Source organism: Rattus norvegicus, chromosome 2 (assembly GCF_021556685.1).
Source record: "Rattus norvegicus strain SHRSP/BbbUtx chromosome 2, alternate assembly SHRSP_T2T, whole genome shotgun sequence".
NCBI classification, from domain to species: Eukaryota; Metazoa; Chordata; class Mammalia; order Rodentia; family Muridae; genus Rattus; species Rattus norvegicus.
Genome location: NC_141535.1, coordinates 240,078,558 through 240,100,761, shown reverse-complemented (window position 1 = coordinate 240,100,761; position 22,204 = coordinate 240,078,558). Strand labels below are relative to the sequence as shown.

Below are 22,204 nucleotides of genomic sequence, written 5' to 3'. Positions count from 1 at the left end.
GTGTGTGTGTGTGTGTGTCTGTGTGTGTGTGTGTGTGTGTGTGTGTATGTATGAGAATGTGCAGATATGCTATGGTGTGTCACAAAGGTCAGAGTACAACTTTCAGAGGTCAGAGGATAATTTCTGTGAGTCAGTTGTCTGCCATGTTGGTCCTACCTTTGAACTCAGGGCAAGTACCTTTACCAGTGAGCTATCTCGTCAGCCCCAATTAAAATCATGTATTTTAATAACCGGAGTAGTCAACACACTGAAGCAACATTGAGCTCCCACAGACTTACATGAAATCATGTTTCTAACACCCTGCCTTTGGCCACAGAAAGTTTTATTAAGCTCTTGAGATCTTAGACATTGTGTTTCGTTGACATCATGAGCATGCGGAGGTAAACGGAACTCTTGAACTATTAGTGAACTAATTTCTCTTCGAGACTTGCTCGTAGCACGCTTTCCTTGCAGGAAGAGAACTCATTAACATATGTGAATGGAGGTAATTCAGACATTTCATAGGCTAGCACTCATAGTAAATGCTGGCCCGAGTTAATGTCTCAGTACAGCCTGAAGTCACAACCCCAGTCTCACAGAGGTCCCTGATCACGAAAAGCCACCGATCCTTCTAGGACCCTAGTGCAGCATGAGCAGTGGTATCCAGGATGGGTTAGTCCAGAGTCATCAAGAAAAGCAGAACCAGAGACGTTGGCACTTTTATATTCTGGTTAATGAGCCCCCCCCCCCTTTGTAGGCAGGGTTCCCATAGAATTGTGTACGAGTCTGAATAGAGGCAAGGGTGGAGAAGGCGAAATGCTTGTCCTCTTTGCCTGCAAGTCCAACAAACCGTGCTCCTTGTTGACAAAGCTCCCTGTCATTTGGAAAGATGCTTATATGTGTGACACCAGAGGTGCCGTTCCAGTTGGGACCTTTCCGGTCCCCGTCCTAGCAGCACACCTGTTCCTGGGAGCTGCGTCCTAAATGCAGATGACTTGAGGCCCAGGTCCCTGCACCTGTTGCCTGGAGGTCTTGACTTCAGTCGCTTGCCCACAGCAGGGAGAGTTATGGCTTGACATTTTATAGCTTGGGAGGGGAAGTAACTGAAGAATCATTTGTTCTGAAGGGAGAAAGGGAGCAAAGCAGTTCACCTCCGTCTAAGCGCTGGTCTTTGGCAGGACCCACGTTTGCCCAGCTCCAAGATGCAGTATCGATTTTTTTTTCTTCTCACAGGAGCCTCCTAGTAGTTTTTTCTTTAATTGTCAGCAAGATGGATTGGATTAGACTTTGCTGCTTGGAATGCTTTCTTTGGGGGGGGGCAGAAATAAAAATAGAGTGCAAGTACAGCTAGGAATAATTGTCGTGATAATAATGTGGTTACAGGGCTTCAATTTAGGGATTACATGATGTTGGTCATGGCGGCCCAGCCATTTAACTAAATATTTGACCATCACACACAGTTTTCTTTTCTGCTCCTTTTCTCTCCCAAGACTGACAGCAGGCAGCGCACTATAAGTCCGCCCTCCATAGCAACTTAGGGCCCACAGCTGTCACAGTGTGGAGAGTCTTGAAAGCAGCCTGTCAGGGCATCCCTACAGCATGTGAAACCACGGGAACTTAAATCTTACTTAGCCTCTGTTTCTTCCTCCGTAAGCCTGTGACCTTAATAGTTCCCATCAATAAGGGGTTTTGAAGGATCGTTAGCCATTAAGCATTTGAAATATCTTCATAGGGGTTTCTGACAGTGGTGAGGTAAAATTGTCTGCAGTGACCATTTTGGATTGTGGAAAGGAATGCAGCCAGTGGTGAGCATTTGCTTGTGCAAATTTGCAGAACTTTTGTCAGAAACCATAGGAACTCACACCCTATCCCACGAAGCCAGCTCCGACCCCCCCCCCCCCCATTTCTCCTTCCTGCACCAGGGGTAGCTCTTTTGCAAGTTAACGCTGTTCCTATTAAGCTGTGGCTGGGTTTGGAGTTGAGGGTGGAAACTGCAACAACACTTGTGCCAGGGAAAGTGATAGAGGGAGTGTGGGCACGAGTGTGATGACAGTTAAGGGTTCCTAGCTTCTGTGTAGCACTGATGCTCCACCGAGGGCTGACCATTAGGCTGTACATAGTGATGGGTGATCATAGGAAGGCAGGCTAAGAAACCAAAGCAAAGAGAAGAGACAAGGTAAAGGCACACTGAGGAAGTGTCAGAGCTGTAGATCTGGGCAAGACCCGGAAGAGTGAGCAACAGTGGTGGTGACGGGGATTAAATCCAAATCCAGAGTCGCCAGCAGGATATTGTCTAAGAAGCACAGTTTCCAAGTACGATTTTATGAGAGACGCAAACGGGAAAGTTGAGCCATGCTCAGGAGAAAAGTCTTCTAGAAGATGCTGCCTCAGAGAGAGGCCCAGTTGATAGATTTAGCTGGTAAATGTTTCAAAGCAGCTATTACGGATATGTTCAAAGATTAGAATAAAACCGTATTAGAGAATTAAGAGGAATTATGATGACAGAGAGTTAACAAATACAAGGTCTCCACAGAGAAATAAAACTATTTTTAAAAGACCCTGGAGACGGTCTTGGCACATCTTCGCTCTATCACTGCTGTAAGTAAATTAGTATTTTCTCCACAAACCCACATGTCTCAGTTTCCTCTGCTCCAGGATCCTTGCTGCATGGGTCTGGCACAGAGCTGCGGGCTGTGCCTTCTAGGACCTTACCTGGAGACCATGATTACCTTCAGTGTTCAAGCATGCATTCAAGAAAGTGTTCAAGAAAGGCCATTCCTGAATAAAAATGACTTCTCGTGAAAAGGGAAAAGTCCCATGAAGAAATGAAAGCCACAGTGCGGATGATTTTGTCCTGTCGGCCAGGGACAAAAAAGGGTAGCCCTTTCCCCCAGGAATACGTGTTTGTGTCTCATTGAGTTTGCTCAGTGCAGACTCAGAGTGAGGATGTTCTGAGCTCCATGCAGGCAGGGGTCAGAGGTCACTGTTGACATAAATCTTCATCAACAACAGGAAGTAACCGAAGGAGGCACAGACTACATTTTGTTGGTTGTTTATGGTTGTGTTTTTATAACTGATACCTTGGGATTTTTTTCCCCCCTTCCCATAAGTCTTTGCTTACACTCAACTTTTATTGGCTGCCACTTGTTTGAGTTTGCACGTTACTTTCCCCACAGATAAGTAAGAGCTTGTGAAGCCATAGCAATGTTTTTAATTAAGACAAATGAGGCAGTATTAGCTAAATGGCTTTTTAAATACGGAGTTACAGAAGGGGTCAAGTGTAGTCGGCCTCGAAGGGGAAGAAAACCACCTTGTGTACATTTGTCCAGCTAGACATCTGGTTCTGCCTTGCCAGGCGCCACACCCATGCTCCATGCTTGTCAATAGCGCACACCCCCTTCGGTCTGTCTGGTGTTCTCCTTTTAGACCTTAGGGCAAACTTCCCAGGCTTGCCATAGCTCTTGACATGCTTGTGTTCCAGTTTGCGGCATCCTTCTCCCCCCTCTGGAGTCTCCTACACACTCAGTTTTCTCAGCAGAGTTGAGCTTGAGCTTGTACCGCTCCTACAGGTGTGATCCAGGGACCCTTTTGTAGGATGCGGCTCCTTACAGAAGGCTTTGAGGGCATTGTGCAGCTCACGTAGATTAGCGGTTACCATTGCGCTGACCCAGACGCACTCAACACTCTAGACTGAAGTTTGTAAACTGTCGCACTTTCTTCTGAGTGTGTCCGGAGTTTTCCCTGTAATTTTGCTAGAAGGGGTAAAAGCCATGTAACACAGAGTAATTAGAACAATAGTGATAGGATGGTGAAACAGGATAGGCAGAGTGGTGAGCACCTTTAATCCCGATTTCAAGGGTAGCCTGGTCTACATAGCAAGTGACAGGCCAGCCAGAACTACACGGGGAGACCCCGTCTCCAAAACAAACGTGAACATTACAGTTATTAAAGGAATGTCGTACATTGTACAGGCAAGAATGGGAGACTTCAGGCAGCACATGAGAGGTGGTCACTATGCTGACTAATCCCCAGGTACCACTCTAGTGCAGCCGATGCCCTAGTCTTTCTTGATCAGAGTTGTCACCCATTCATTTTCTGTCACTGACCACTGTTGGTTTGGGCTCTGGTACTAATTTATGGGATTTCTGGTTTGGAATTTTAGCTTAGATTAGGTTGGTCATTAGATTAGGTTGGCTGAGGTGTTTGCCCCACAAGCCTGAGGGCCTGAGTTAAGGTTCTGGAACCCGTGTGAGGTGGAGAAGAGAACCAACTACAGAACGTTGTCCCCTGACCTCCTTCACATATACATCCGTAGAGCATACGTCATGTACTGCAGCTTGTGCACGTGTGCACGTGAGTGTGTACTTGTGCACACACACACACACACACACACACACACACACACACACACACGCTGATAATAATAATGTATAACCCCTTAAAATTCTAGGCTTTTATTCCATTCGAGATTCTTTTCTAGTACAGGGCCCTGTTTCGTCCTGTGTAATTCATTCAGCACTTAAGCGTCTGTGTTTTACAGGTAGACCAGCTAATCTCATAGGTAATATACTTCACTCTATAGATTGTGTAACTTCCAAAATCCTTTACTCTTTGAGTGGGTTGGTTTAGTGCTTTCTCCTGTAAATATTCATCTTCCAAATCTTTTCAATGATGACAGTTTTCAAAAAGTATCTATAAGTTGAAAATGTTACTGTGCCCTAGAATTTTCATTGTCATAACTATTTTATCTCAGGAAGAACTGCGAGTATGGAGGAGCATTACAGTAATGAGGCTGACACTTAACCTATGTACATTAAAAATGTGACAGTAAGAACGGACATGGCAGAGCCTTACTCCTTCACACTTGTGACAACCCTTCCTAGATTTATCTTTGAGTTTACCCAACAGAAAATATTTACTTGCATTTATAATAGATTATAGAGAAAATGACTCTTAAAGGTAATTTAAAGATGTCTAATAAGGGTGATGAGTCCAGATAAAGATGTATAAAAATATCTCATAGCAACCGTTAGATGTCTAATTAAGAATAAACACAAGGATTCTTGACATCTCTTGACTCTGGTTTATTATATCTCTTGAAAATGCCTTGGTGAAATAACTTATTTAGTACTTGAGTTAAAGCTTGACTTTCCGTGTTAATTGTCTCCTAGGTTTCAGCAGAGCAGCCTTGCCATTCGGGTTAGTTAGACGAGAGCTGTCCTGTGAAGGTTATTCTATAGACCTGCGATGTCCGGGCAGTGACGTCATCATGATCGAGAGCGCAAACTACGGTCGGACGGACGACAAGATCTGCGACGCAGACCCCTTTCAGATGGAGAACACAGACTGCTACCTCCCTGATGCCTTCAAAATCATGACTCAAAGGTAGATATGTGTGTACGCATGTCCCGTGTTAGCTCCTGTATCCAGGGGTTAAAGTTATCATCTGCCCTAAGTGAACAGATGCTGCTTACAGCTCAGCTTGTGAGATAGGCCTTTAGCTCTTTACTCTGTGCTGACATCTACGTTACAGTATGTTTTCTGCAACATACGAATCTTGCACATCATCTTCATGTAGATGAAAAAATATGTAAGAATGCCGAACATATACACTTATTTTATAGACCATAAAAATAAAAAGAACGAGGATTTCAAATCTATGCTTGCTTCTCTGGACTTGAGAAATTTGAAGTATTTTCTGTAGTCAAAAAGAATGTGTATATGTCTGGAACTTTTTCAACAATTGCTCTTTACTCTAATGTTTTCAGTGAGTTTTTACAGCAGTTTAGAATCCCATCAAAATTGAGTGCTCTGTGTGTGTGTGTGTGTGTGTGTGTGTGTGTGTGTGTGTGTGTGTGTGTGTAGGTGTGTAGGTGTGTAGGTGTGTAGGAGTAGATTCTGGTGTTGCGGACTTGAGTTTTCAGGCTTATGCAGGTAAATACTCATATTTGCATCTGTTGGGTTGTATCTTAAGACTTCATTCTGTCTATAAGAAACCTTCATTTGGGTTTGCTGTGGCCTTCCTATAAATTCCAGCTCTTAGCAGGCTGAGGCAGGAGGATTATGAGTTTTAGGCTATCCTGGGCTACATGGAGAAATCCTTTCCCTGCCATCCTCATCCTTACCACCTCTCATTGGTGAGAGGAGGTGTGGTGGGGGACCCATAAACTGTCTTCCATCATGGCTGCTTTACTATTTTGCTTCCCTACAATAATTAGAGTGGGTGGGATTGTGGTTCACACTTTCCCCGCATTTAGTGTTGACCGGGCTTAAGTGTCAGCCATTATAATCCCTTAATGAGCGAGAGCACAGAGCTCCTTCCCGTGTGCGTTCCTTGAGATAGTGTCTGTCTGTTCCTACTATGCTTCCCCTTTCTATAACTCGAGCTGCTAGTTGAGTTTCAAAGATTTTTTTTGTATGTTTAGGGCAGAAGCTGCTTTCTCAGTGGTGTCATATGTAAATGTTTCCAATGTGTTGCTGGCTTTTCTTCTGTGCTGTCCCTCCGTAAAAGCAACAACAGTAAACGGACACTTGCAAGTTCAGAAAGCAGGTAGTAAGTGTGCCCTCCTGGGACTAGAGAGGAAATCCTCCTAAACAGTTAAACAACTTCCGGTGTCTGTGTTTACAGTTTTACCTTTACCGAGACCAAACTGGAGGTTAGCTTGGTAGGGTTTTGGCGCTATGCTGTCCTTGTAATATGTAGGCATGCAAGGTATATTTCTGCGTAGTAATGAGGGTATCTGCCTTCCTCAAACAAGTCTGATAAGGCTCTTCTGTGTAATCCAAGAAAGTCCTCCCGTTCGTTACATTATGCATTCTTCAAGATGATTCTGAGAATAAATATGTCAATAAATTGATCAGTGAATGAATATTTTTGAGCACAGTTAGGAAAATAAACGTTCGAGGCAATGTGGGTGTGATCCCACTGAGAGCTCCATGAACTGTGGTCTGTGTTACGTGTGTGCGTCAGTGTAGATTGGGCTCCAACTACATGTTAAGGGTTGCCATTGAGTCTGACGGGCCGCGTATGCAGCAGGCATGCCGGATTCCTGAACACCCGGGTAGGGATGTAAGCTGTGAGCAGAGCTGCCTGACTGAGTCTGCAGTTTTACTTCTTCCCCTACGAAGGTCCAGGTGATTACTGACAGAAAGTAGATAATAGAGATGGCGGTTCTTCGCCACACCATGGCCACGAGTCTCCATAGATCCATTCTGAACGTAAACATCGCTAACTCGGATGAACGCTGTGTGGAGACTGCTGTAACCACACAGCTGGATAGGAACTGACGTATGCTGCTGACCCCTGTGAGGGAGGAACTGCCTCTCTCTAGCCCAAGAAATGGTAAAAATTTGAGTCTTCCCAATGTATATTCCTTTTGAAGAAAATCCTTAATTGACCATCATAGATCAAGGAGAACCTTCTTTAGATACAAGGCACCTAACTATTGGCATCATATTTTTAAAATTTGGAAATTCATGACAGCTCTGTGAACCTTGCCGTGTGTGCGTGCGTGCGTGCGTGCGTGCGCGCGCGCGTGTGTGTGTGTGTGTGTGTGTGTGTGTGTGTTTGTGTGTGTGTGTGTGTGTACACAGCAGTTCTTCTCATTGTGACCCACCACCTCTGCAGTCCCTCAGTTCTCCGGCACTGCTCTATCCAGAGGTTCCCATTATTTAGAATGTGGTAGGTCTACTGAAGGACACCTCACGTCACATAGTTTAGTATTAGTACTACTTTTACATTTCATGGAAGAAAACCCTTGATCTTTCTATTCATGACTTCCCCCTCTGTCTCCTGCTTCTTCTCCTCTGGGACACAGGATACATAATGAAGCTTCTAACTTGATTAGCAGATCACCTAGAAGAATACCGAGATTCCTATGTGCGTGCAGTCATTCCACACACAATGAAAACATCAGAGGGTATGAGGGCAGGGACAGAAAAATGCAGCACTGCTTCCTACAGTTGTCTGTGCTTTAGGAATATGTGTCCTTGGGGGGATGGATGGGGATTGGGATGTATTGGTATATTTTAACTAACAGGCCATACAGCTAGGTTTTCACGTGCGGATAGAGGCTTGCTAGGTCTTTTTGAGAAACTAGAGGGCATCGCCAAAGCTTTAAAAGAGCTCTGTCAGGACGATCCCTTTTTTAATTGTTAAGGAATTAATATTAAGGACCCGAGACAAAATCCCAGTTGCATAAATAGTGCTTGATAAGCTACTACCCTTTAAAGCCCAGATCCTAGATGAGGCATGTAAGATCGGAAATCTAGCCTGTAAGCAGGGCTACTGTTGAGCATTTCCCTTTATTTGTAACCTGGGTTCTTCCAGTTGAGCACCTATAACAGAAAATCTGGATCATAGCCTTGTATTACCAACATGGCGGCACAAGCAGAAAATGCTACCTCAAGGCTTTGTGACAGAGGTGCAGCAAAGCACCCGCTCTACTGAAAACACCAGCCTCACCTCCTGTCTGCGTAACAAGGAGCGCCGTGTCTCTCTCTCTGTCCTGTCTTCCCCGGTAATTTACTACATAGACTATGCACGCCTTCCATACCAACGTTAGAGACATGTTTGCTTCCTGTTCCCTCAGACGAGAGACCCTTCACATAGGAGAACGTTCTGCCCGTGGTCTCTCACAGTGGGGAGCTGTCCGTGCCTTGGATGTACCATGACACATAACTGTTTCTCCATTGCTCTTACTGGTCCACCTCAGTCATGAAGGGCAGCATCTGGAAGCAGGCCAGAGAGGAGCAGAAAGTGCGGAAGCTGGTGTGGACGGTTAGCTGTTTTCAGTAGACTGTTGAAACAGCAAAGATGGTGGGAGTCAGTGCAAAGAGGCTGTTTGGCAGGTCTGGCTTCAGGGCTTGGACAGTGCTACTGTAAGACATGTACACACACACACACACACACACACACACACACAGCAGATGCTTACTACAAGTGTTCTTCTATAGGTGAGCTTCCTTTTCGATGTAAGAGCACACATCCTTCCAGTGAGTCTAAGTGCAAGAGGACTCCATGTCTGCTTGCTGCAGTATTTTTTTTTTAAAGTTAAATTCTGGAAATACATGTTATAGGCCCATTATCAGATCCCCAAATGGGGTATGGGGCTTTGGCCTAAATAAAGAAAATTCCGAATATAGGAGCTGAAACCCCGCTTTTAAATGATAGTATGCTCGGGGCTGGTTGGCTTGTAATGTTTTAATCAGCACTATGACAATTCGAACATAATAAACACTGTATTGGAGAGAGGAAGGCAAGGTTGAAGTTACTTGAAAAACATTTCGTAGCGGAAGCACGTAAGTACCCTATTCATTGTATGTCGCCATGAAAAGCCTAAGGAAGTCCGTCCTGTTTGAGTGGTGTAGCTGGAAGGAACCGTAGGAAAGGCCCGGAGGGAGGAAGTGGTTTTGTAGCTGTCCTGCACATATAATAATAATTGTCGTGCACATATAACCACCCGATTCTGACCACACAAGACCTCGAGTAGATTAGTGAATCTTTCTATGTATAGGCCCTCAGAAATCCAAAGAGAAACATTAATATTTCTTTGACATAGAAACTTTCTCTTTCGGAAAGCTCAAGTAGGAATACTGCATATTCTCCATCAACTTACAGCCCCCCTTCCTGCATCCGGTGAGGGACACGGGGTATCTCGTGCAGTGTGGTGACTGCTGTGCAGGTCAAGCCTTCGTTTCTGTTCTCCCCGTCACCACCTCATTCCGTAAGAGTGAGCTAACCAGGTTTGCGTTCCAGATGGCGAGGCTGAGACTATTGTTACTCTACTCCCTATGAACTGCGTCATTTAGAGGGAAGAGTTGCTGTGTCTGTAACAGGTAGTAGCATTTTCTCTGTGTCCCTTACTCAGAATCGAAAGTACGTAAAAAAACAAATCTCAGATACCGGAGTTTGAAGGATTCGCCCCAGTTTTCCTGGTTAAATATCCCTAATTCAAAAAGCACCCAAGTCCAACTTCATATTTGAAATATTGCAAGTTTCCCAATGAGTGATACTTAAACCGAGTGCTTGTCTTTAAAGTATTCTCAGTATTCCATCTTCAAAATGTGGAATTCATCCCTCTTCTCAAAAATATTTATTCACACTTGGAGATTCTTAGATGGTCACCATTACAGATAATGGTGGGTTTTAACACTGTTTGAAGGTTATCGTGGGGACACCTTCACATGACGCAGTCGCAATTCTTTCATGTCAGTAACTAAAGTGATCTCGGCTCTCACCCTGGAACTTTGATTAATAAACAAGTTTGAAGTTCGCTGAGAGTTCTGAGTGCAGCTTCGTCGTGGCCCAAAACTCAAAGTGTAACACTGTGTCTGAATGACATCAGGTAAGGCTGAAGGCAGGAAGACCGCTCTGTTCTCACACCGCTGCCTGAAGGACTGATAGCCAGGAACACTCCCTTCTAGTAGCCCTCCCTGGCTGTAGCGTTCTCTTTTAGAAGAGGTGTTGAACACCAGGCTGTTCCCCAAGGTGGGGAGGAGGCCTTCATTCGTCTTCACTGCTAGTCATCGCCCTTGCTGACTCAGCTGTCCTGTGCACAGCGCCTTCCGTCCACTGCTGCACGCACGTTCTCCCTATGGGGTTATAAAAGTGGCAGTCCGATATCCTTTGCTTCCCCCCTTTTAAGTATTGTGAGCCTTTGAGAAGGCTGGGATTACTTGGCAAGAGGGTAAAACCACCAGTTATATGTTGAATGATTAATTCCTTAGCGAAATTTGTTTTTACATAGTGAGATATCTTTCTGGTTTTGCTTGTTTGTTTGTTTGTTTGTTTGTTTGTTTTCTTTTCTGGGACAGGGTTTGGCTGTGTACCCCTTGCTAGCCCCCCAAAATCACCAGTCTTATTCCCCCAGGCCCCATATGTTCTAGAATTACAGTCACATCTGGCGGTGAAATTTTATCCTGTAATAATGATGGAGGTCCATTCTATTATTTAAAGTTGATGAACTTATTTTCAAATATACTAATAGATACCCATAATATATAAAGTATTTAAACAAAGGATAATATGATAATCTGTATGGATGTGCGCGCGCGCGCGCGCGCACACACACACACACACACACACACACACACACACACACACACACACACACACTCTCATTCCACATAGAGAACATTGCTGTAAGAAGTGGTAAATATCAAAGCTCAGACGTTTGCCAGAAGGATCCATTAAAATGCAGCCACAGTTCTGGCAGACTTCATGATTATAGATTTCTGTTGGTGTGTAGTCTCCTTGACATACAAACCTCTCAGCCTTCATATCGATCAATCAGTCTTCGTAAAGAAGCCCCGTGTCCATGCCAGAGCTCTCGGAAGTTTTTTCCCCCTTTTCTTTAATTTAATTAGTACACATTTACTGATCTCTCTTTACAGGCAACAATAATGTTTACCCATACCTTTCGCCGACCCGAGCTCCCTTTCATGCTAATAGTATTTTCAGAGCAACAAACTTAGCTCAGTCTGGTTTCCATCTGAGGCGATGTTTCGTGGGACTGGGGAGTTGCTGTAAGTGCTCCTAACTGAGGCTACTTAGTATACACATCCCGTCCCACAGGATCCAAGCAGTCAGCTTCTGAGAAAATTCATCCCATGTTCTGTGTACCCCAAGTGCTTATCCATCTGTGGTGCCAGGTTTCTCAGCCATTGGTCCGTTGGGATGGACTACTGTTCTAGGGTCTATTGACTCAGTGTTTCTATGCAAAATAGACTGAGGTTGATTTCGGTGTCCTGGTGGTGGGTTTCACCAATTCTCCAGCCCTTGACTGAGTTTGTTTATAGACAGCAACTTGGAATTACTTCTTTGGCTACGGGTTTTTAAGTTGCTTGCATAGGTTCTTGAATCTTACAACAGCATATACAACTATTATAGCTCCGATTGGCATGTCTAATTGGACACCTGCTTTGCATGCTACTGATGAGCATGTAAACTGTAGGTCTCCTCTTAAACCATACTAAACATTCACAGTCGCTCTGTGAGAAAGACCAATGAAGTAACGTATAGTCAAGCCACCTAAATGTCCCGAATGGTCCACCGAAATGAAGGAATGAGAAGAGGGCAATAGGGTCACACCGGGGGTTCTTCCCTGCAGGGACCTGAAGGTTTCCTTGTAAAGTGAAAGCTTACAAGTTGTCTTACTAGGTTCTGTCCGTGGTTCACCCTATCATATTGTGTTCCCTGTCTGGGCAGTGAGATGTCGTTTTTCTCTGAGGACAAGGTGTCACCGCTCTTTGTATGACCCAGAGGTCTCTGGGTGAAACTCAGACTTGCATGCATACCTGAAACCTTTGCGTTTACTTTGGATCTTGGACAGAGTGTGTGACAATAAAGAAAACTAGGTATTTTTGGAGGGTGGGCCATTGTTGTTTGGTTCAGTATGTGTGATACACAGGAAGCCTCCTGCCTCAGGCTCCCGAATGCTGGAGCAGCAGGTCCACCACCACCCACCCATCTGCCAGGCTTGCGATGAGCTTTCAATCGGAAATGAGAATGGATGAAGAAAGCTTGAAGTGAGTTGTATCTCCTGGCTGCCACCATCAAGGAAGCGCATAGAAAGGACATGCAAACCGTTGTAAAGAAAAGGGGAATTCCTAAGAGTTGCAACCTTTGATTCCGATTTGGGTTTTTCTTTTGTCTTCTGTGTGGATGCTGTCCACCTCACTCCATCCACAGAGCCATGCCGCTCTGCCAGTTTCCTACCAATATGGTGTGCAGCTTCATAGTCAGTGATGCAGTGTGTATACGCATTGGCACTTTGGAGTTGGCTGAAAAAATGAATAATAAGCCAACTTTACTTCAGGTAAATTGGTAATAATACAGTTTTATAGTCAGTGAAATTATCAATCACGTTTTACACATCGATCCACATGATAGGGAAACTGCCCTTTTTCTCTATCTTTGCTTTGGTTTTGTTTGGCTAATATGTTATTGTTGATAACCAGCAGGGTCTTACCAGTTAGCGCTGGTTGGTCTAGAGCTCTCTATGTAGACCACACTGGCCTTGAATTCACAGAGACCGACTGCCTTGCCCGCCCAAGTGTTGGGATTAAAGGAAACGACCTGACTTAGATCTGTATTTCATTTTCTGATTAGCAGTTTTAATGTCAGGCATTTATTGGTTAATTTTATTAAATACAGAAATATAGTTCTTTAATATAAAGCATTTATGTCATCAAAAATCATGGATCCACTATTTTCCAGAAATTCTATATTAGAATTGTTAACATACAGACCATAATAGTAAGAGAAAAATCATACCAGTTTTAATGTTTTTTTTTCATATTGGTTAAGGAAAGTTATTGTAAAGAATGAGTTTCCCAGTGGCATTTTACTAATACATATTTAGCTGTCTTCCAAATTTTAACAACCCGTCTTTCTCACCTTACTCTGCACTTCTTTAAATACATTATAGCAATTTAAATTGTTCAGTGCTGTTTGCTATTCTGCAATTAATTTTATAGCTAATAATATCTGTTTCACATGCTTTTAAGAAGGAATCTTATTTATGACAAAAAGCAAGACAAAGGAGATTCTGTTGCCCCTGGATACTGTCTATTCAATGGAAAGCAGTCAAGGCGTAACTAATACACTCAAGATCTCTGAGTGTTTCTGTTCATGCCCCATGCCACCAAAAGACAGGGTTTCAGGACTTCCCTATCACACTGCCCACCTGTGACACTCAGACTGACTACTGTGATGGATACCCAAGAGAAAGACCTTAAGGGAGGAACTAATTATTTTGGATCAAGGTTTTTCAAATCCAAAGTCATCTGTCTCCATTACTTTGGTCCTGATGGGAGGTGGAGTATAGTGGTGGGAGGGGCATGCTGCAGAGAAGCTCGTGCTTCTCACAGACATTGAGAAGCATACAGCCTTTAACCACTGTCTTTTGGGTTTGATTCCGTATTCTGACTTGTCCCGTTTTACATCCCTTTCTTTGTGGTGGCTGGGGAGTAGCTAAGATCATTTGAGGAGCCTGTAAAATAGAAGTTTAGTTTGTGATAGACTCAGTCCAGGTTGTTGTACTATTTTTTATGTCCTTTGATATTGTAGGCTATTCTGGTGAAGAAGTGGCCTGTGGGACATATTCATGTGACTCATTGTATAGTTTCTAGTAATCTAAGTGGGCCAAGCCACACCACAATGTAAACATTTCCCATACAGGGGGAGAAGGGAAAGAGGAATAGGACTGAGAGTGTATCCAGCAAAAGTCAGATTGACATTGATACTGTGTATCAAGCGATAACCATTAGGTGAGGAATATGAGTGATATTGATACTGTGTATCAAGCGATAACCATTAGGTGAGGAATATGAGTGATATTGATACTGTGTATCAAGCAATGGTCATTAAACATGTGAGACATTTAGTAGTCCAGCTTCCCTACATTACCCGATGTGTTCCTGGTTAGAACACAGATTATATAGGGCACTCCCATATACAGTGGGTGAAATTAAAATGTGCCGGGCCACAGTTGGAAAAGGAGCTGAAAGTGTAAAAGCTCTAATAATTAAATTGATTTAAGGGACATTAATTAAATGATAGTAAAATGTGTATCCATTCAATTAAAATGTTGAAGAGTAACATTTCTACAGTTGATGCTAAATACTCTAATGGGGATGGAACCCAGAGAGTTGTAAGCCAATGAGAATGATAGACATTGTTTTCTGCTTAGCTCCTCATGCACCTCCTCACTTGCCCATTTATAGACAACACTATCACTGGCATCTACTACAGGTAGCCTGTGTGTCAAGAAATGTTTTAAGGCACGTGTCTTTAATAATAATTTCAGTATAATCTCTAATCAAGGGATCCTTCAAAAAATGAGTTTCCCCGCTCCTCCTTACCTTTGGAACTCGATAGAACCATAAATCCAGCGAAGATAAGAAAATGTCTACTGGCTTTTCAAAGCATATTTTGTTATTCGATGAGCTTTTTCCACACATTAAATTACATCCTGATCTAGCCCTAAGATCAGCCCATCATTAATTTATGGAACTACACGTGTGTTGTCTAAAGCTGATGGGGGTTATATGAGGGATGTCACACATTTCAAAGAGACACCTAGCTAAGCGCGTGAGGAGTGGTGACTTACTGTCGCTCCTAATCTACAGCGCTCCAAGACATTTGTGTGTACACTTCCATTTATTTCCACCCTTGATGAACAGACCTTTATTAAGCTGCAATGATTACTGAATGTGAAATGTAACCAAGATTATTTTTTATTCAAATATAATTTAAATATTCATCAAAGCGAAGTCATGCTTAAGACTGACAGAGACTATTAACATCAAAAATTGTAATTAACTGCAGTGGGTATCATGAAGTAGAGTTAGCCAAATAGCCGAGAGGTCTAATTGCTCTAGAGTTCGAGAAGCGATGGTTTTATTTTATACTGTATCTGAGGAATTAATAGTAATGTGGTTTCCTATGTGGGCCAATTAAAAGCTGCCTGTTAAGGTTCATTGCTCTATAGGAAACCCATTGACTATCGCTTAGTAAACAGGATTGACACGCCAGTGTATACCAGAAGATAAAATAGAATAGAAACCATGAAAATGAGATCTACTGAAAATGCTTCCTAGACCCGCATCCTGTCAGAGAGCTAGAGAGGGGTCTGTGCGTCTTCCCAGCCCTTGTCTGGACCTCTTCCTCCGGTACCCACAGCTTTGGCCTGGGGGAAGATTCATGGCTCTGCCCTCACAGAACCTGCCTGGGATTTGGGGACTATAATCCTTCTCCTATAAGGAGGCTGGTGTTTAGTGGCAGAGGATAGAGCTGAGGTTGGCCATCAGCTTCCCTCAGGGCCACCCCCCAACTCCTCAGCTAGATAGCTTCATCTTCCAGAACTTTAGCCTCTCAGGCTGTTCAGACCTGCTTCTGGCTAGATTCCCCAAGAGAATTTAGAGTTCTCCTCCCAGCAAGCCTCTTAGATACCACATCCTGGGTTGCCCAACCAAAGGACAGTGCTAATATTAAATATAAGACAAACCCAATAAGGATATTAGTTATATATGTTTTAAGGATGGCCGTTAAATTTTAAAACTAAGCATTTCAAAGCGAAAGACAAAGAGAAAACTGCCCAGTTCAAGTCTAAAAATGAACTTTTCCCCATCTTTGCCATGCCATCCCTTTTCGATAATGAAAGTAGTATTTTGACCTTTGTGTCTCCCCTAAGCTTTTTAGCCGCTTACAAAAAGAAACCACTCCCGATTGAACCCAGATGATTCTGCCCTGGTGAGACTATGGGGATTCAAGGGTTGTCAGGCATCCTAATGGTATTTTGACATTAGTGACATTGCTAACATAGAAACGTCTAATGGTCAAGATGAGAGTAAGGTCTCCCAGCGTTTCTTTTCCTTAACAATTCTGAATCAAAAGTGCTTAATACATTGGCCACAATTTCTACTATAAAATACATAATGGGAGAATACTACTTCTAGCTATCATGAAGCTTGTTTATTGTTTTAATCTTTTTGGTCCTTCCTTCCTTCCTTCCTTCCTTCCTTCCTTCCTTCCTTCCTTCCTTCCTTCTGTCTGTCATCTGAAGTGGCAGAAGTCTTGTGAAGGCACTGCTGCTCTTCTAGATGGCAGTGCTGTTAGCTTTCTGAGGTGCCGTGTTGATTGTTTCAGAGCGTATGGCCCTTTGCTTGTCCCCTCCCCGAGCACGAGGGTAGTGGTGCTTAAAGCTCTTAAGGTCCCCACAAACTGGGCCTCCTACACAAGTTACTTATAGAGAAGTAATTCAAGCTGTAAGTATGTTATTAAATGGAAGCCTTCTGCCTTCACTAACCTTTAAAACAGTCTAAATTATCAGTACATATTATAAAACAGCCAGATCCAAAAGTAGTGTATCTCAGGGTTCTGGAGCCAGGTTTAACTTTGGAAGATTCTGTTTGTCCAGGCGTCACTAGTGTGCACTATCAAATGCTCGCTATGTTCTGATATACTGCACACCCTAACATGTCAGCCAAAGACATCCACAAACAGCTGACCAGAACATACGTTTGCAAGAAAACTGACGGGCGTGTGGGGTTAAGTTGAGAAAAGGTAAAGTTGCAGGTACAGCACATGGCAGAGATACTCTTCAAACCGTCGCCAACCACTCAGATGAAGGCAGAACTGATCCGTCAGATCTCCAGGGTGGTGCAGCACTCCTCCAGACATGGATGGAGGAGAGACAGTGGCCAGAGGAACCTACATGGAGCACGGGTACACTGAAGTCTGTGAGCAGTCCCCTGATCCTTCCTGCTTCTCAGCGATGTCCCCTACCACCTTCTTTGCAGCACTGTAATTTTCTGCATTGCCCGTTATCTGAGGAGCAAGGGTCTTTCAAATATCTCTTTCCTTTCATCCCTAAAAGAAGGGTGCAATCATTGTGTGAGTGCACACATAGAGAAGTAGATTGGATACACTTAATGCACGTGCATGCACACACACATACACACAGATAGATGATAGATAGATAGATAGATAGATAGATAGATAGATAGATAGATAGATAGATAGATGATAGATACAGATAGGCGGGCACTTGTATTAACTCCAAAGCTACCAGGGTTCATTCTTTTGTAGCTAGGAACAGTAATATACAATCCCACATGCACCTTGTTAGTTCTTCTAGATATTGTTTGCACATGGTTATTTCTGGGTATTATCATCTCTGTAACTGCTGACTCTTCTGTCCTGTCCGTCTGTCTACCTTTCTCTTTACCCCCTCTCATCTTTCTAAGACTCTGTGACAGAGACGCAGCAGAAGGATGCTTGCTTCCCTTAGTGCTGCATACCTACCCTTAGGAGAGCTCTCTGGGTAACAGGCTGCAGAACGAGTGCACATGGGTTGTGTTCAGTTATCGAGAACGCCATCAGCAATGCCTTGTTGCTTTCTTATCAGCCACTTCCTGCTGTCGGCTTGGCACTTATTTCAATAGGAAAGGATTTGCATCCAGTGCGGTGCCTTATTATATGCAGCGAACACAGGGTTTTTAATTGTGCAAACACACGAGACTCCTGCGGTGGTAGTCAATTTGATAAAAGGATTAGATTATGAATATTTTGTCCTGATTAAATATTACTCCCGATTTGTCAGAGGTAAGCCAGTGGAATTTGTCGTCTATCTATCAGTCAGATGAGACTCCATTAAATTTAAGTGTGAATCACAAAGTACCCATCTCTTCATATCGTCACTTAAGGGTTTGATGTTTATTCAGATGATGGTGTAAAGGATTGTTTGGGGCCTTCTTCCCAGCTCATCTAACTTTCTGCCAGTAACCCCAAGGGTCTGTGTTTTCAGATTTGGCCTAGGTCGCTTTTAATCTTCAGGTAAACGTCTATATCTATCTAAAATTTCTGCAGCTAATGGCTGACATGTATCTTAAACCAATTTAAGTTTTTCAATCCTTAACTAAGGAAAAAGATGAAACAAAGTAAGAAACCCGTTAAGGAAGCGCTCATTCAGTGAATACCTCTTGGTAAAAATAGTTCTAAGCAGGACTGGAGAGATGGCTCAGCCACTAGGAACCCTTGCTGCTCTTCCAGAGGTCCTAGGTCGTTTCACAACACCCACGCGACGGCTCACAGCTGTTTCTCACCCCTGATCTAGGGGATCTGATACCTCCAGGTAGACATACATATAGGCAACATGGCGACACACATGAGGTAAAAGTAATAAATAAATTTTAAAAAGATCTGAGCCTCATGGAAATTTATAAGATGCCTTAGATCTATCCGGGGAGAGGGGAAACCAAGGCTCCAGGGTCCACTAAAATCATACAATAAAGAAGAAAATGCTGAGTGTTTGAGAGGTGAGTGCCTCTAAACGAGTAGACACGAAGTTTACAGTTCTGTGCTAGACATTAGCAAATTCTGTGCATCTAAGATACCGAACACTGGGCACAAAGCGCAATGTGAATGATTTACTAATAAATGACCTGACACTTGGAGATGGAGTCCAAGAAAACAGAGAAAGATCTCTTTGGGTTTTAGTTCCGGGGAAGAACTTAATACTTATGGCCGGTGTGGTTTCCACTGGCTTTTCCCATCCACACCTTATCTTTGGTCATGGGATGCTTTGTTCCATGCCCAACAGGAAACAGTTCCGCGGGCAGAGATCTGGGACGAGCAATGTAAATCGGAGTGTACTTAGAATCCAGCACGGTCATCGAACGTGGAAAAGGCTCACGTGTTGAGATTGTGGGAAGAGGTCCCCTGTCCACTTTCACGTTGAGTGTCTGTAGGAGTGGGTATCATTTGATCACAAGCGTAGATTCTCAGTTGACAAAACCGCAAGGTGGACCTCCCCTGCGGCAGGCGCGAGCCTAGGTGTCCTGTCTCTTTCTGGTGCAGTGACAGTGAGGAGAGAGCCATTCCTGGCCTCCTGACGGGTAGTCATAAGGGGGAAGCTTAGTAAGTTGCTTTCTCAGAACTCTTCACCTCTTTCAGATCAGTACACATTCGTAAACCGGGACAAATATTTTCCTGCCAAACCTTTTCAAAGCTGCAGGAAGTAAGTGAAGGGCCCGCAAATGTGTGTTTCGATAAGTAAGTTTGGTGAAGAAATGTCATGATCTAGAACCGAGTTTGAATGAACAGAAGTGCTTTTTGGACACTTGGTAAAAACCTAGGGTGTTAGAAGCATTTTAGCAAAAGAGGAGAAATTTTTAACAGAGTTACATATTTTTTTTTTAAGTTTTGTGCACAGCTGCATTTCCAAAAGCGTCCGCAATTTCTTTCTGAGCATGCAATGGTATTCGCGTGCGATGTCTGTCCAGCATTTGCTGCAGCGTTTGATGCAAATGCGACCTGTCGAAGCAGGAACTATTCATATCAGTTATCAATTAGTCTGGGAAATCGTCTTACGGTCATTAGAATACTGACTAAATGACAGTCTATCTAAATAAAGAGTCAGGGGGAAAAAGCACCTCAATGGTGTAATTTTCCTGTTTATCAACTTGTATTCCAGCCTGGGGAGCCATCTTTAACCTGACTTTAAACAGCGCCACATGCTGTCCCTGACTCTGTCTTGCCCTCCAAACCTCCTTTCCATCCCAGCTCCTTAGCTTTATTTCAGGCTCCAGTCCTCCAAGCGGGTAATTAAGGGACCAGCAGAGCCATTTGTGGCAAAGAAGAGTCATAAGGGTGAAAATATTTCTTCGCTGAATGATCTTTCAGAAGTAAATAATTACAGAGGAAAAAGATTTGGGAAGAGCAATCTAAATCTGAGGGTAATTAGACAGAGTGGGTATGGAAATCGAAGCGCCTGGCATGTACAATTCTCACATCAGAACAAAACTAATTAAATATTTAGAAACCAAAATCCCCTCACAATTTGAAGAAAAATAACCCAGGACAAAAGGGTCCGTAACTTTGCAGATAATTAGCAAGGGGTATAGCAGAGGAAGGCATCACAGAGCGGCCCTGCAGCTCCACAAGGTCACATCCTGTTATGCCGCGTCGCTTATGCAGTCTGGTAACAAGTCTGCTGCTAATCTCATCTAACTAGGGCATCCCATAGTGACTTCCCATTTCCCTTGTTAAAAGTGTGACAGCTATGCAAGTGCAAACTGTAGCAGGTTGCCACACTGTTACTTTTTACAGGTGGTATTCTTTTTTTAATTATTAAAGCATGTCTGGAGAATTTAGGTACAATATATATAATATATATATTATATAATTATTGATTTTTGTCCCCACTAAATGCTCTTATTCTTGTCATTAAATAGTTAGACCTCATGACCTTATGAATGAAGCAGTCTCAATGGCGTGCTTTGTACATAAATACCTCTGATTTTGCTAATAAAAGCAAGTGCGTTTGTGTTGAATGTGCATTTCTGCAAACAAGAAATTTTACTTTGGATTAATAAGGCTCAGAGTGAGTCAAACCTCATTTGCATTAAACTGACCCCAAGGTCCAGTAAAAACTGCAAGGAGTTTCACTGGTTTCTAAAACACACACACACACACACACACACACACACAAGTTGTTTTTAGCACAGCATCACCACTTCAAGATGTTTGATTTAATAATTCATGTGGAATTTCAAGGTAATTTTGGCAGTCCGCAGGATACAGGTCATGCATGTGTTTTAGGATCCATATACGTGGTGGCTGTATTTTCTGGTGTAGTCGTTTACGGAGATATAAACTGTGCATGGATGCCATTACTGTTCACGTTATTCCTGTTTTCAGTATCTACCACAAATGGTAGCAGTGGACTTAAATAGGACTTTGCTGTTAGACACTGGTTAATTTACCCAGAACTATTTGGAAGGGGCCTTTTTCTGCTTTTCTTCCACACAACATTCTTTGATAGTCAAATATTACTTACACACACACACACAGACACACACACACACACACACACACACACACACGTATGCCTAGCACAAAGTTACACACTCGAGATTTTTCTACAGTTGTCCACACAGCAGTTTCAAAGATTTACTCACCACAACCCTGGAAAACCAGGATTACATTAAAATTTTTTATAACATGATTGATATATATATATCCATATATATGTATATATATATATATATATATATATATATATATATATATATATATATATATATATATGGTCAAGTGGGATACAATTTGAACTACTTCGTTTTTCCAGATTATTTCTCTGCCTATGGCAAACCTACATATTCTGGCTTCTGGCACAGGAGCGGCTCTTATGTTTGAAACGCATTCAATAAGACATCGCCCTTTAATTCATCTATGTAGTAGCCTAGCATGCCTAAGGAATGAAGTTCTGTGTGGTAGAACTCGTCTAGATGGGGCACATTTGCAAAGTGAATCATGAGGTTCCCTGGCATCTGAGACTGTGCCATAGAACACCTCCCTTTTGCCATGATCATGCCACATCAATTAACTCCCTGAGGTCGTGTTTACCTAGCAATTCGTTAAGCTTTCATATCCTCACTGATAAATACTTAAAGAAAGCAGGATCTGTCTCCATAACTCTGCGAAAGTTTGGATGATAGAAAGACATTTCGTTGTAAGCTGTATTTTAGAAGAGAGATGCTTGGCTGGGTGCTCCCGACATGGGAGAATGACTATCCACGAGTCTTGGGTATCATCATTGTCTCCCTTTCTTGCCTGACTTGAGTACTTCGGTTTGTGTACATCTCTTTGCATTGACTCTTACTGCTCCTGGAGTCATACAGCATGCTGTGTGTGGAACATTTTATTCTCAGTCTGTAC

At 43.1% G+C, this 22,204-nt stretch overlaps 1 protein-coding gene across 57 annotated transcripts in view; it reads left to right on the top strand.

Annotated features, from left to right (window-relative positions):
• Nucleotides 1-22,204, top strand: part of Adgrl2 (adhesion G protein-coupled receptor L2) — a 618,928-nt gene that overhangs the window by 538,380 nt on the left and 58,344 nt on the right. For all 57 annotated transcript variants that reach the window (NM_001302210.1, NM_001302212.1, NM_001302209.1 and 54 more), the window contains 1 exon segment: nucleotides 5,151-5,364. In NM_001302210.1, coding sequence (NP_001289139.1) covers nucleotides 5,151-5,364 — 214 coding nt within the window.